The following is a 14038-nucleotide window of genomic DNA, read 5'->3' as shown; positions in this document are numbered from 1 at the left end:
TTTAAATGTCTTAGTCTTGCTCCACTTGTAGTTGTTGTGTTGCCTAAGCTCTAATTTAATGGTGTTTGATATACTTGCTGTTTAATGTGCAAAATTTGTCCTTTTGCTCGTGTAGTTTTAGAGCTTTAATTAGATGTTATCGAAACGTTATGTGACCCATACTATGCATAGTGCATGGTGTTATTTTAATTTTTTAACATTCATCTAAGTTGCGGCGATCGAAGATGCTTATAAATCAGAATAGTGGGACATAATGTAAAATCAAATATAGCAACTTAGCAAGGTGTTCACGCTCTAACCTGCTCATTTTTCTCTCCTTACGGACTACTCGCTTCGTCCTAAAAAGATTTTATTTTTTAGCATATCTCATATAACTATATAAAGCTATAAAATATCTTTCATTTTTATTTCAAAACTCAATGCATTTGTCCCCTATCTCTTCAAATCTCAATGTGTTTTTCACTACTTTATCAAACTTTTATATATATATATATATATATATATATATATATATATATATATATATATATATATATATATATATATATATATATATATCTGTGTGTGTGTGTGTTATATGTATATGTATTTAAAGGGTTTGATCTCTAAAAATAATATGTTCAATTTTTTTTCAAGCTTCAATCGTTAAAAAAAATAGTCAACTGAACAACACGTCAGGGATTTGTTCTTTTCTAATTGTGAATTTTGTTTTCGTTGCCACAGCTCCCAACATCGTAAACAGTGTGGTTCGTATTAAAAGACTAAATAAAAATCCCCAAATGATCAATCTAAAATGGATTTTGTAATTTTGTATTAGTTTAGTTTTTTATACTCTCAACTAATTATAACAAAATCAGATAATCCAATAAGTCTAAGGGTGATTGTTTGTTTTTTCATAAGAAAACAACCTACATATTTATAAAAAAATAATAATTATAAGCATAAGCGAAAAGATGAGGCGGTAAACATCTCGTGACAAAGAAAAACACCACCGAGTTAATCAACGATTCAGCCGTTAAAGAAAAACCAGAAAATGGGATAATCAAGAGGATAAGACACATCCTAGGAGCCCACATTGCACAGTTAGCAACAGTGCAGCTAAACGTCGTATTATTAGAGCAGTTCTTTTCATACTCTCCTAAGCTACAATGTACTGAAAACATAAGCGATGCATGAGGAGTGGTGTGCGGAGAGGAGCAGCACAAGGATCGGAAGCAAAGAGAAACAGAGGAAGACGACAGGCAGTTGCAAGTTGCCAGCAAGCAGCCGGCCGCCTCCTGTTTCTTTCGGAACGGGATCCTCTAACTTTATTTTCTCTCTAACATAGAGGTTGATACGTGAGTTCCATAATCATCAGACCCACATATCAGCCCCTAAGTTAAAGAGAAGTTAAGTCAGAGAAACTTTGTCCATTTCTTTCCATGGTGTTGGATCCGTCTAATCCTCTCTCTGCAGCAAGGAAAGCTCAAAGCCTAAATGGCCAGAGTTACTAGAATTAGACCCTACAAAAGTGGGCCCTTTGACCATCTTAGCCAAGTGGTTGATCATATCAGTTTGATCCAGAAGACCTCGTTCAATTCCCACAGGGATCTTCTCAAATTCCTATCTTAACATGTGACGTTTTTCCTGGGAAAACCCAAGGCCAGTTAGGATCAGTCCCTCCAATCCAAGGAGAGCATAAGTACACATAATTGTAGCCAAAAGTGATCATGTTATTATTCTCCTCTCCAAAAGTAAATCTAAACTCGTCGAAAAATACATTCTAGAAGTAGGAGGGTAGTCGGAAGGCCCCGGGCGCAAGACGATGGATTTAGTGTCAAAGTCACCCAATGAATGAATGATATATTAAAAAAATAAGGGCATTCATAGACTCTAGCGTTACAACCCCGCTATTTAGGACTCCGCTAATCAAGACAAACAAACAAGTCCCAAATTATTCTACCACAGCCTATATAATCTAACTTATAATAATATTGCTCAATAATCCATATTACAATAATTCTAAGCTAAATCAAACTGGGCCTTTAAGTCTTATTAGTTATTATGCGAAGGGGTCATTCACCCTTCGATAACCAGTTCAACAGCGGCCACGTTCGCCAGCATCGGTAAGTTAACTAAACTCTCTCATTTTTCGCACAGACACTTATTGAACTGCTAAACAGTGTATTTTTTTCAAAAAACTTCTATAGGAACGTTGTTTAAAAAACATATTAATATATTTATATTTTTAATAATTAATTAATCATATACTAATCTATTACTGTGTTTTTCACATCGGGTAAATTAACGTATCACCCCCTTACCGAACGTAGCCAGCGTCGTCTATCAAAGACTGAAGGAAGTAGGTTTCGACAATACATGCTCACAAATATCCAATCCACCTGTTTCTTCCAAAGATGCTCTTGGGCATTCACTCACTCTCAATCTCAAGTCCCAAATGATTGCGTTGCTGACCGCGATCTAAACAATCTACAGATAATTCGAGTGAAAATTTCTGCGCATAATGCCATATTAGGAGCGTCACCACGTCAAAACAAAGGAAATGGTGCATGTAATCACGCATGCAATGTATGTGTAGTGTAATATGGTCGCCTGGTTGACAGAGACGCAGAGAGCGAGGGAAGAAAAAAAAAACGCTGTGATGTTGATAAGCCGATTCAGATCGGGCGTGCTTATCCACATGACCACAACATCTCGACATGATCCTACGTGTGATTCAATGATTGTTACTCAAGGCATCAAATGCATCAGGAATCAGAATATATACAAGCGACAGTATATTCCGGTGCTAAAAAAATCGCAGTCAGTATATAGCAGTAACACTAAAATCTAAACTAATAATAACCCAGAAAATTCGAAGAACAAGTTGACCAAGCACGGCCCTTGAGACCGTGGCAACACGTGCGAATTTAAAAATGGACAGGAAGAACAAATACTAGATTGTTGTAATGCAGATGCCATGGTTATGAAGATATAAATGCTATAGATGAAAAACAGCATGCCAAGTAGACAAATGGCTGAGGCATGGCTTGAAAAGGGAACAGATATCCAAGAAGCGTTCAATTATAAAGCAGATACCGAACAAAGGTAGGAAACTTTTGCTAGTAACAGAAAAACCCAGAGCCTGAAAAAATCCATATAATATTAACCCGAAAACATGCGGACGGACATACTTGATAGAGTGAGACAGCCTAGGATCACAGAATAACAGTACCGAAAGCAGATACAGTTAGCTCAGCAATTACAGCGAGATTCAAGCTCATATGTTCTCGCATCGACAGACCGCTTCATTTTCGGGCCACAATGTTCTCTCCCTAAAAACTAGGTAAAAACAAGCAGCAGCTTCTCGTACATGTTTGTCATGACTGCTTGTGAAGTTTGAAGCCAAAAACTTTTGGAACATACTGCTGAGATGGCTTTTGCGGCTTCAAGTGTGGATAGGTCATCAAGAATAGATGAGGGAACGTCGTTCCAAAGTACGCTCCATCAATGTCTTAGCAAAGTAAAGGAGAAACAAGGGCAAGAAATATAGAAACACAACAGCTAGCAGAAAACTTATGTTGGTTATGTACCAAACAAATATATCAAATTGCATGAATAGCGTGGCCAGGAAAAAATTGAAGGAAAATCACGTTTGAATGAGGATCGGTAATCCCATACTCAAAGCCCACTTTTGAAGTGCTGCCTAAAAACCAAGCTAAGAACTTGGAGAAACTGAGCGTAGTGAAACTCATTACAAGTGGCATAATTCAGTAGTTTGATTTTTAAAGGGATATGTTTTAGGATATCAAATTTTGAAACAGCACAAAATGTGTCATGTAAGTCAAGTCCATAGAAGCTTATGCTTGTGTTGTGCTTCACTTTAGCTCTTGTGAATTAAGTCAAGTCCATATCACCTCATTTTGGAAATCTATATATCTGAGCACGACTTATTAAGAAGAAGAGAACTTGGTCGTGCACACAAAAATGTAAGACAAACAACAAAAGGATACTGCCTTGGTACTTGGATCTTGGATAGTGTAAATCTTCACATTTTGGACAGTATATCTTCACTGTGCTAGACCTAGGAATATCTGACTGCCCTGCTGGAAGACAGGGTTGGCCACAACAGTATACTCGAGGGCATCTTCCAAAGTCATAGTTCTTGAACTTTTCCAACTGCAGCAGGCAAAAGCAGAATAATTTAGTATTCTAGTGAGACAAGAAATCAACCATCTATTGAGCTAATCAAACAAGGTCAAACAGCAGATTACCATTGCAGCCAGACCCTTGCTGGTTAAGATGTATCTTGCATGAATTAATCCATACAGCATCTCTGCAGATGACTCGATTAATTCATGTTGCTCATCAGTGAACACGTCACCTGTATAGAAATGAATCGACTTACATGCATGCACGTTTGCAAACTTTAAAAGACAGAATGTGTACAAATATGTTATTGGAATTTGGCTTCTTTAGAAAATGAGATTGAATACGAAGTGGTATGAAAAAAAATATATAGGTTCAAGCTAGAGAGATGCATAACTGGTAGCTTTCTTAAGAGAAAATAGAATCAATAGTGTATTTTACTACAAGCAATAAATTGGTAGCTTTATTAAGAGAAAATCATCTCACCATTTGATGACTCAATGTCTAAGATGAGATCAAGGGCATAATCATAATATGGCACCTGATTGCTCAGACCACAAAGGTTGAAATCATCCTGTATATAATCGTCATCGATCTCACAGAAGAACTCATTCCCGCGCAAACTGCAGAACCATGAAATCCAAGATGTATCCTCTCCCTCAGAACCACTGACATCTGAATCTTCACTGTCAGTTTCAAATTCCTCTGCTGTGCCAAAAAGGAAAAAAAAAAGGGGGGGGGGGTTAGAGGCATCTTATAATGACTAAAACGTACACATTAAAAATTGCAATTGCTGCAGCAAAGCAATAGCCATAAGCAATACCCTGCAAAACAATAATATGAATTTCAAGTCTGACAAAAGTAAGCAGCTTTCATACAGACCGAAAAACTACAAACATTCATATCACTGCACAGAGACACTAAAGAAGCAAAAAAAAAAATAATTGTTTATCAAGTTTTCCTCATAAAACTAACTTAACAGTGTAGTTTGATATGACATCCCATCCTTCGTAACTTACTCCATCCGTCCCAAAAACACAAATACCTGGCTACAAATATGGACATCGGTACTAAACCATGTGATCCTAGGTTGAACTTCTGCTTGCGGGTGCTCTATTTATCTATTGTGAAATCTATCTTCTTCTTTAGTGCTGTTATGGCACCAATTTATGTTGACGTCACCCCCACTTTAGGTGTGTTTCCACGGCAACAAAAGGCCAAGGTGTAGTATGTTCAGTGAGTCGTCAGTGGAAGCACTGAAATAGTTCCCATTTCAACTCAAACAAAAATATAGCATTTGCGTAATCAAATCGTGCCAGCTCCACATGGGCAAACGCCGATCTAACAAAAACCTATGACTCAAATGGAAACAAAAAGTTGAGATTAACCAATGCCGCCTAGGCATCAACTCCCCAAGTGCTATGCCATCAAATTTGGTTCCTCCTGGTTCTTAATTATAGAAACTGATCACTCAGAACCTGCATAATTAATTACCACTGACAACAGATATAATTGAAAGGTTGCTATTATGCTCCTTCGGGTGCCTATTTCGTCTTAATTAAAAAACGTCACTTGGTTCCTCCTAAGTTGGTTGAGTTTTCAACGACATGCTTATAACACGGTGGTAAGTTCCCCAGCTGTGAGACTACCAACCAGGGGAGAGACCCTAATTCTCATAAAGGAAAAGGGGCCCTCGCTGTGAGTTCCCCTAAAGTATGGGTTAAGACTTAAGACACGGCATGTGCCAACGGAACCTTTGTATGGGTAAGAGACGGCTTTCAGGGCCTTTTCTTCAACCTTGAACCCAATGCCTTTGGGGTGTCTCATTTGGGTCATGTTTTTTTAAGACAAAATCATTTGTCATTTTACAGCTTGAAAGTAATTTCAACACCCTATTACAGTTCATCACATGCAAATAATTCCAATAAACATTTTAAGATAGCCAAATAAATGTTTTGCAGAAACAAAACCAATAAAACAAGGAAGCAAATGGAGTTCTTTTTTCCTACCAAAAGGGTTCCTCATAAAGCAGTAAGCTAATTAAGCACTACTATAACAGCATTTAATACTTCTAACAATCATTGTTTTGCCTTCAATATCATGTTAGTCTCACGGATAGAGAGATTGTGCAGATCTCCACTGGCCCAAAAGATAAATGAACGATACAAGATGACAGAAAATATTCAAGACCTTGGGTCACCTCATATGGTAAGTCCTTCAATTGGACATGTTAGTTCTCTCTTGTGAGATTTGCTGGTGCTACATATGGATGTCGTTGCCAGTTAGCTCCTAAGTTACAGTACATGGACATATAAAGGTGTGTCTACATTCAATTAATTCCATATTGTGTCACATGGCATTTGCACGTCGCAAACTCTGCCCTACCTCTTAACTCATCACATAGTTGCCCCTGCAACCAAAATACATCGCTCTAATTGCTCTGCCTACGTCATTAAACAGACACTGCCATGGAAGAATAACTATCAGCCCACAGTTTCCTTACATGTTGCAAGTTACCCTAATGCTTCACCAAACCTACTTGCTTAAGAATTCTCTTTGCATAAGGTATCCTACCCCATACTTGACTTAAGTTTATTGTAGCTTCTGTCCTCTAATTCTAGAACCTGCATGCTTTGACTACATCAAGATCCCACTTATATAAACTTTTCAGAAACTTCTACCACATGCTTATTCATTTGATAATTGCTATCGTTTTTAGAACTAACTTACTTGTCCTAAACATATTTATGTCATAACATCAATTAATGCGGTTTGCGCCATGGTATTTACGTGACGTAAAGTTCAAACAGAAAGTACAAAGCTTCACCCACTTCAGCTCCATTTAGTGCACAGCGAACCACCAGACTCTTACCATCTCATACTAACGGACTAAAACATATATACAGAAGCACCATGTTACGTAACCATCACAGCGCACCAAATTTCACCGTATCATTCTACACTAGAAACAACAGAAGCTTCGCCATCGTCTAACCAAAACCAGGCAATGTGGCACCAGACGCCACCAACCCCAACCACCGTCAAAGCAGACAGCGCAGCCGCGCGAACAAGACCAGATCCTTACCACTATCGGACACCTTCCCGGCCGCCTTGCCGCCGAGCGACGCGGGCAGCTTCCCCGCGGCGAGGCGGTCCCTCCCCTTGGCCGCCACCGCGGCGGCCGACGCCGCCGTCCCCCTGGAGGTGGACGGGGACGGCCTCTCCAGCACCTCCTTGATGCGCTTCCGGTCCATCTCCGCCGCCGCGCCGCCGAACCCGCGATCCCTGTACGCGCCGCTCATCCCCTACACCCCCACCCCTCCCGCTCGGCTCCCGCACCAACAACCCCCCCCCCCCCCCCCCCCCCCCCGCGGAGAAGGGCTCCGAGGCGGCGGCAGCGGGGCTAGCTAGGGTTTGCGCTGGCTGGCTGCGCAGGAGGAGAAGGGAGAGAGAGAGAGAGAGAGAGAGATCGGAGCGGTGACGAGGCGGGGAGGCGAGCGAGAGGAGAGGGGGGAGGGGAGCGGAGCCCGTGGGCGTGGGGCGTGAGAGGGTGGGTGGGCCGCAGCTGTAATTACGACAAGAGCCCGGGGGTTTGCCGCAAAAGTGACGCCCCAACTCGGCGGCGCAGATATTTTTTACCCTCTGTCGCGGAGGGCCGGGGTGTTTACGGTATTTCCTCCCTGGCTCCTCCCGGTCGGACGGTCGGTGTCGGCTGCTGGGCTCAGATCAGGCCCACGTATCTATATGTGGAGATCATACATGAAAAGGGCTGAACGAAAAATAAAGAGAAAAATTGTAAATTTGTCAAGTGATTTAAAATATTATTGTAAAACCGTCACTAGAAAATTACAAAAATACCATTAGAATTGTCATTCAAATGGCATCTATACAATTTAGAAAAAACAAGTGGTAAATTTACAAATTCCCCAAAAATAAATGATGGGACAAATATATATGATTAGTACTAGAAATGCACGTCCTTTGGAACAAGATTCGAGTCATATCGAAAGAAATTGGTGTGTGTTTTCCTCTACGTAATACAAAATCATCACAGTTTATAAAAATACTAACGAAAACCATCATACACGGCATTACAGCAATAGAGAAAGAGTGATTCCAGATGGAAGGAATGTTCACTCATGTTGGGCAAACAACTAGTACTAGATAAATACGGTAGCAGGTCAACTTGTGAGTTGTGACAAGAATAAGCCGTTACATAGTTGGCAAGCAGTTGGAAACTGCAAGTCCCAAACATACAAATGTTACATCTCTGGTTTCTGCATGCTTAACTCCCAAATCTAATCAACAACATTAAAACAACGCTAATATATTCTGTGACGGCAGCATTACTGGAATCAGTACTACTACTATTCCCAAACAAAAGAACTTGATATACGCTTCCAAGCTGCTGCGCAATTATACTCCTTATAATAGTAGCATCTGCAAATGTTCTACCTCTTTTCACTCATAAAATTAACTCCTTGTTTTCTGTTAACTGTACATCGGTAAAGGAAATGCGATCATGTGACGAGATCATCAACCTCGGAATTGAACACAAAACTGGGAAATGTGGTTGTTATGTCCCTGAAAAATGCAAGCAAAATGGTTAGTAACGATGTTAAAGTGTTTCATGTCAAACGTTCGTGGAAAAAATGAAAGAATGTTTGTAAGTAGGCTAGCGGTCTACCACACTGTAACAAAGATATATACAGAGATCAGGAGAGGATTTCTCTGAAAAGGGAATGCATGGCTTCCACGGTACCATCGATCCTTAGGCTTATCCTCAATCACATCCGGCAGAAAAGGAAAGTTGCAGAAGCGTTGCATGACATGCGAAGGATTTGTGACATCAGAGGTGGGCTAGGTATCCAAGCCATTCTAGAATAGCTGCACCTGTGGGAACACCTAAGTTCAATTTTGCTAAATTCCAAGAGAGCGATGCCATTTGCTGGAGATGGAAGCCTTGAGCTTGTATTCATCCCACTCAGCCTACAAGCAGTTATTTGTGGCCCGCATCAAGTTTGAGGGTGCCACTACAATCTGGAAATCATTCAACCCACCTCAATGCAAGTACTTCACTTGGCTTGTCCTCCATAGCTGCTGCTGGACAGCTGACAGACTGCATCAGCGTGGTACCACAAGCTCCTGGAACTGCTTGTTTTGCAACCAGGAGGTCAAGACCATTGCCCACCTCGTTGTGCAATGCCCAGAGTCAGGGCAAGCTCTGGTGGGCAATCTTGATTACCTTGCAAATGCTGCAGGCCACCCAGTTCAGCACTCGCATTTTGGCTCTTGGTGGTTCAATGCGCGCAAAGGGTTAGCTAAGACACAGCACAGAGGCTTCAACACTATAATGATTTTGGTGGCCTGGTGCTATGGAAGGAGCGGAACAATCGTGTCTTGAAGGGACTGGGCGAGGCTAGTCTGCATGATCGCAGAAGAAGCACAGCTATGAGCTGCCTCGGGATTGTCCTTCCTGCCTAGGCTAGAAGCTTGAGCAGCAGGTGGCGACCTCTACTTAGGCTGCAATTGGATGTCACGAGGATCACTGTAATGTGTCTTGCCTGCTTTTCACAAGGCTAGTTGTGCAAAGTGCTTCTCTTAATACAAAGATGTGCAAGTCTTTTGCGTATTCCCTAAAAAGATATCTATAGAGAGGATTCTAGACGTTGTGACTAGTGATGTTTACATATAGGTCAAATAAACATTTATTCCTACTATAAATAGAATGTCTTGTGGCAGCTATATAGCACTATTTAACCTGTCACATGTAGAAGTTCGTAATTATGAATAGCTTTCCCATTTACCCCCCTCTAAGGCTCTAATTCCACGCATGCCTACTTACCTAGATTGCGAAAGGTCACTTCTATCTTATCTTTTCTTATCTGGCATAAGCCTCCGTTAGTCTTTAGAAAATGTAGTGGCACCAACAATTTCTTTGAGTACAGGAGATAAACAAACAAGTAGTAGAACACTTTCATATTTCTATTTTCTATCATATTCACTTGAGGTGTAAAAGGGTCATAGATTGCGAAAGTTCCCCCCCCCCCCCTCCTTTTGCCTTTGCTTATAAGCCAAAATTTGAATTTTTAACCTTAGATCTGGAGTTAATTTTGGGGATTTTTCATCAAAGTTTATTTTCCAGCCTTAGCTTTTAGATCACTAAAAATACGTATATAAAAGTTTTATTCACAAATTATTTTCGTTCGCAAATATGTCGCCAAACAATCACCCCCCCCCCCCCTCCCCCCAACACACACACCCTTTCATTTTCTATCTTCTCCTAGATGGTATAGGCCTCAGTAGAGCATTGGAAATTGGAATCACACCATGAACTTCTGTGAGTACGGGCGATAAACATGGTAGTAGTAAAATGCTTCCATATTAGTATTTCTTGCCATACTCAATTGAGCTAGAGGTACGAAAGGGTCTTAGTTCGTGAAAGTTCATTGTCCATCTTATCTTCTCTTAGCTAACATAGACCTCAATTAAGTCTTGGGAATTGGAATGGCACAACTAGTTTCTTAAGAGTATGGAAGTTAAACGTAGTAGCATAAAACATGCAATATCTATTCTCTGTCATACTCACTTGAGGTATGGAAGAGTCATTATCTTCAACAAAGAAGGATTCCTTGAGACAAAATTCTCCCACTCTGTTCTATCTATTCTCCCATCCTGATCAGTATCAGCATCGGAAAATGTCTGCCATTAATCACATAAACCATTGTAAGCGTCAACTCTGTTATAAGCCACTAGGATTATTATAAACAGCTCAGTTAACTACAATTATTTAATCAGATGTCCAAAACCTTGTCAAGGATTGTCTCAATAATCTCATCAGATAATCTCATTTCTGATTCACCTAGAAGAGCAATCAACATCTGTTTTACCTGTAGAGGAGAATTAAAATAGAAATTTTAGTTGACAAATGATGTAAATGAAAGCATGCAGTAAATTTGTTACTTCGGAAATAAAGAAGCAAGCATTACATACTCTGGATTACCATCCAGACATGTTTGTTATAACCATTTTAGTAAATGTCAATAAGAATCAGAAAACAGAGAGCACATCCAGAACAATAGACCGAGAAATAGAAAAAAAAAAGTACCTCCTTTCGTTCAATAAATCCTGTGCTGTCCATATCATATAGCTTGAAGGAAACTGTCAAGACATCAATCATTTAGGAAGTGTACTTATGGTATCAACAAAGTTGAGAGAACACAGAAAAGGCAATAGCTTACAATCAATTTTCTCTTCCATTGGGATGTTTGGATGAAATACATTTAAAGCTCGAACAAAGTCACCAAAGTCGATGACCCCCCTTTTCTTGACATCAAAAAGATCAAATATCTGCAAGGTCCATTTCGTGTGAAATTTAAGGTATAGAATATGGCCGTGCCTGAAAGCACAATAAAATATGTACTGACATGCTGTAATATATTAGAAGCCAAATGAGAATGGTTGCAAGCAGATGGATACCCGATTAGCGAAAAGATTTTCCTTCCTTTTGTTTTTAAACAACGCAAGCTGGAACTCTTCCTGCATAGTAAAATGATATCAAGAATTAATTATCATAATTCCTCACAACAAATTCAACTCCTGATGACACCAAGACTATAGTTCAGGAGAACCTGTATAGCCTCACTGACAGAGTAGCTGTCAATAAACTTACTTTTTCATGTGACAAGATGCAAAACAACACAAAATGAAAATGCAAGAGAAAGGCATTATGTATAGCTTTACAGCATGACAGATCAACATTGACAAGGGGAAGAAAGTGGCTCAAACTTTGAGCTACCGTTGTGTTGCTATATCAGGAACAAGTTTTGCGTATTAAATTTAGAGGAAAAAGATGATAATTTGATTCACAGAAAGCTCTAACAATTTAGAAGGCTGACACATAATACAATGAACTGTACAGCAAGAATAAGACAAGGGAAAATTGGTTCTGTGACAACCAAAGTTCACGAGTTTAGATTTATACAATCAAAAGTCCATGGTGCACTTTAATACCATCAAAGTTTACGCCGTTGAGTTTTATACCATTCCATCCACCTCCATTTGCATTTTTCTGGTTTTCTTGTATTTTCCTCGCATGAGAGGCAACAGGAAAATGATTGTAGCGCCCTCCTTCTACCTTAGACGGATAATCAATCGATCCAAACGGACTAAACTCATGCGTGCTTGATTGACCCAGTGTGTCTGATTGATTGGGAGTAGCTCCCATTTTCTATAACCAGCAACAACAATCAGCGGCCAGCATCGACCGACCGTCACCGACGGAGTGAGGAAATGAAAAGCAATGTGGCAGGAGGATTGATTGGTGGTGGCTGCAGAGCTTCGGAATCAACCCAAGGCATCAGCACATGATATGGTAGGTAGCAGAGCAAAGGTTGTGGAGAATCAAAAGGCGTTGAGAGTTTCGGGAATCAGCGAGCGGCGGCATGGCTTGGTTTGCGGTGGAATAAATCGATGAAGCACACTAGGGATCAGTATGGTGCCTTTGGGACCGACAGATTGGGAGATCAGAGGCTACAGGAGTTGGGTGAGGGGGTGGGTGATCAGAGGTGGCCGGCAGCGGCAGGGATCAGTGCGGCAGTGCCGCATCTGTGTCCTGCTGTTGTGTTCTTAAGAAGTGAGCATCCACGTAACCGCTTCCTGGTGTTGAGATTTAAGAAGAGGGCATTCTCATCATGGTTAACGGTGTTGACAGAAATGGTATAAAACGTAACTGCATAAACTTTCAATGCTACTAAGTGCACCATGACTTTTTTTATGGTATAAATCTAAACTCGCGAACTTTCAATGTCGTAAAACCAATTTTCAATAAAAATCTCGTACATGTCCAACAAAGATCCAGGTTCACTTCCAGTATGAATGAACAGAACTGCCGCGTAGAAAATTAGTTAACATAAAAAGGGCATCCAGCGCAGTATGTGGAGATACAATTCCAGTGTAGCAAGGTTTAATTTTGGAATTTCACAACAAGCAATATGAGCAGATTAATAAATGCATCAGGATGCCCATAATCAGACATGCCAATATGGTGAGGGGACACAGAAATACCCCGGGAACAGATAGAAGCTCACCTTATTGATGAGCCCGTCGTCGATGACGGACCCGCTGATGCTCTTGAACAGCTCGAACAAAGCCTCCACCTCACTAACGCTAACTACACAAACCAAAACCAACTAATTCAGAATTCAGCACGCGCATCGATCGCATAAATCAGACGAATCCCTGCTTCCCGGAGCGAAGCACGGACTACGGCACACTACTCCTCAAGTGGGTAAGTAGCACAACTCACAGGCGGTCTCGTTGGCGAGGCCGACGGGGTCCTCGTAGCCAGGGCGCGGCCGCCTCGCCGTGGACTGGAAGCACCCCATGACCCGCCGGAGTAGCCGAGCCCCCGCCGCGGCCGATCTCACATCACCCGATCCACCCCCACTTCCCCCACTATAAAGCACGCACGCACGCACGCACGCGCAGGGTAGCGCAGCCCAGGCACGTCAGTCCCCGCCGGCGCCGCGTGGACGAGGAGGAGGCGGCGGCGGCGGATCGGAGCGCGGAGTGAGGGGACGATTGAGCAGGTGGCAGGGCGGAGGCGGAGTTGAGGAGGTTGGGGTTTGGTGCGCGACGCGTCGGTCTCGAGCCGGCTCTGCGATGGGTGGGCGGGGCCCCGAGTCCGTTGCGCCTCGCTTTCACTTCTACTACGTACTTCCTACTTTTCGCAAAGTTGGAAGCCTCTTTTTCGTTTTTACTTATGCATAAACCAACTTAAATTTTAAAAATTAAATTTAAATTTTATTTGATAGACCTTTTGTCGTAACTTTTCTTTCTATCCTAAAACACGTATATATAAATTCTATCAATAAATTAGTTTTAATAGTTAATAAATAGTTTTGTTTAT

At 41.2% G+C, this 14038-nt stretch overlaps 2 protein-coding genes across 3 annotated transcripts; both read right to left on the bottom strand.

The window, feature by feature from the left end:
* Positions 1-3120: 3120 nt before the first annotated feature.
* LOC102699817 (casein kinase II subunit beta-1-like) lies at positions 3121-7620 on the bottom strand. Of its 2 annotated transcripts, none has more exons than XM_006662548.2 (5): positions 7214-7620; positions 4615-4836; positions 4254-4363; positions 3993-4158; positions 3121-3493 (listed from the first exon to the last, which is right to left on the bottom strand). In XM_006662548.2, the coding sequence occupies exons 1-5, from the start codon at positions 7428-7430 to the stop codon at positions 3360-3362; spliced, it is 849 nt and encodes a 282-aa protein (XP_006662611.2). In that variant the 5' UTR covers positions 7431-7620; the 3' UTR covers positions 3121-3359. The 2 variants fall into 2 exon arrangements, with proteins under 2 accessions (XP_006662611.2, XP_040384094.1); XM_040528160.1 differs by having other exon boundaries at positions 4615-4833.
* A 629-nt stretch (positions 7621-8249) lies between these two features.
* LOC102715242 (calcineurin B-like protein 1) lies at positions 8250-13779 on the bottom strand. The gene is made up of 8 exons (XM_040528496.1): positions 13436-13779; positions 13218-13300; positions 11608-11667; positions 11370-11478; positions 11237-11289; positions 10938-11018; positions 10718-10830; positions 8250-8712 (listed from the first exon to the last, which is right to left on the bottom strand). Exons 1-8 carry the CDS (start codon positions 13512-13514, stop codon positions 8649-8651), a joined length of 642 nt encoding a protein of 213 aa, XP_040384430.1. The 5' UTR covers positions 13515-13779; the 3' UTR covers positions 8250-8648.
* Positions 13780-14038: the final 259 nt, after the last annotated feature.

Source organism: Oryza brachyantha, chromosome 10 (assembly GCF_000231095.2).
Source record: "Oryza brachyantha chromosome 10, ObraRS2, whole genome shotgun sequence".
In the NCBI taxonomy this organism is placed as follows: domain Eukaryota; kingdom Viridiplantae; phylum Streptophyta; class Magnoliopsida; order Poales; family Poaceae; genus Oryza; species Oryza brachyantha.
This window is presented reverse-complemented; position numbering and strand designations above follow the sequence as displayed.

Coding starts and splice junctions, on each gene's coding strand:
- LOC102715242 (XM_040528496.1), bottom strand. CDS start 13,514: ATGGGGTGCTTCCAGTCCACGGCGAGGCGGCCGCGCCCTGGCTACGAG. Junction 13,301..13,435: donor CCTCGCCAACGAGACCGCCT/GTGAGTTGTGCT, acceptor TGGTTTGTGTAG/TTAGCGTTAGTGAGGTGGAG. Junction 11,479..11,607: donor AAAATCTTTTCGCTAATCGG/GTATCCATCTGC, acceptor TGGACCTTGCAG/ATATTTGATCTTTTTGATGT.
- LOC102699817 (XM_006662548.2), bottom strand. CDS start 7,430: ATGAGCGGCGCGTACAGGGATCGCGGGTTCGGCGGCGCGGCGGCGGAG. Junction 4,364..4,614: donor AGACATTGAGTCATCAAATG/GTGAGATGATTT, acceptor ATTTCTATACAG/GTGACGTGTTCACTGATGAG. Junction 4,159..4,253: donor GCAAGGGTCTGGCTGCAATG/GTAATCTGCTGT, acceptor TGCCTGCTGCAG/TTGGAAAAGTTCAAGAACTA.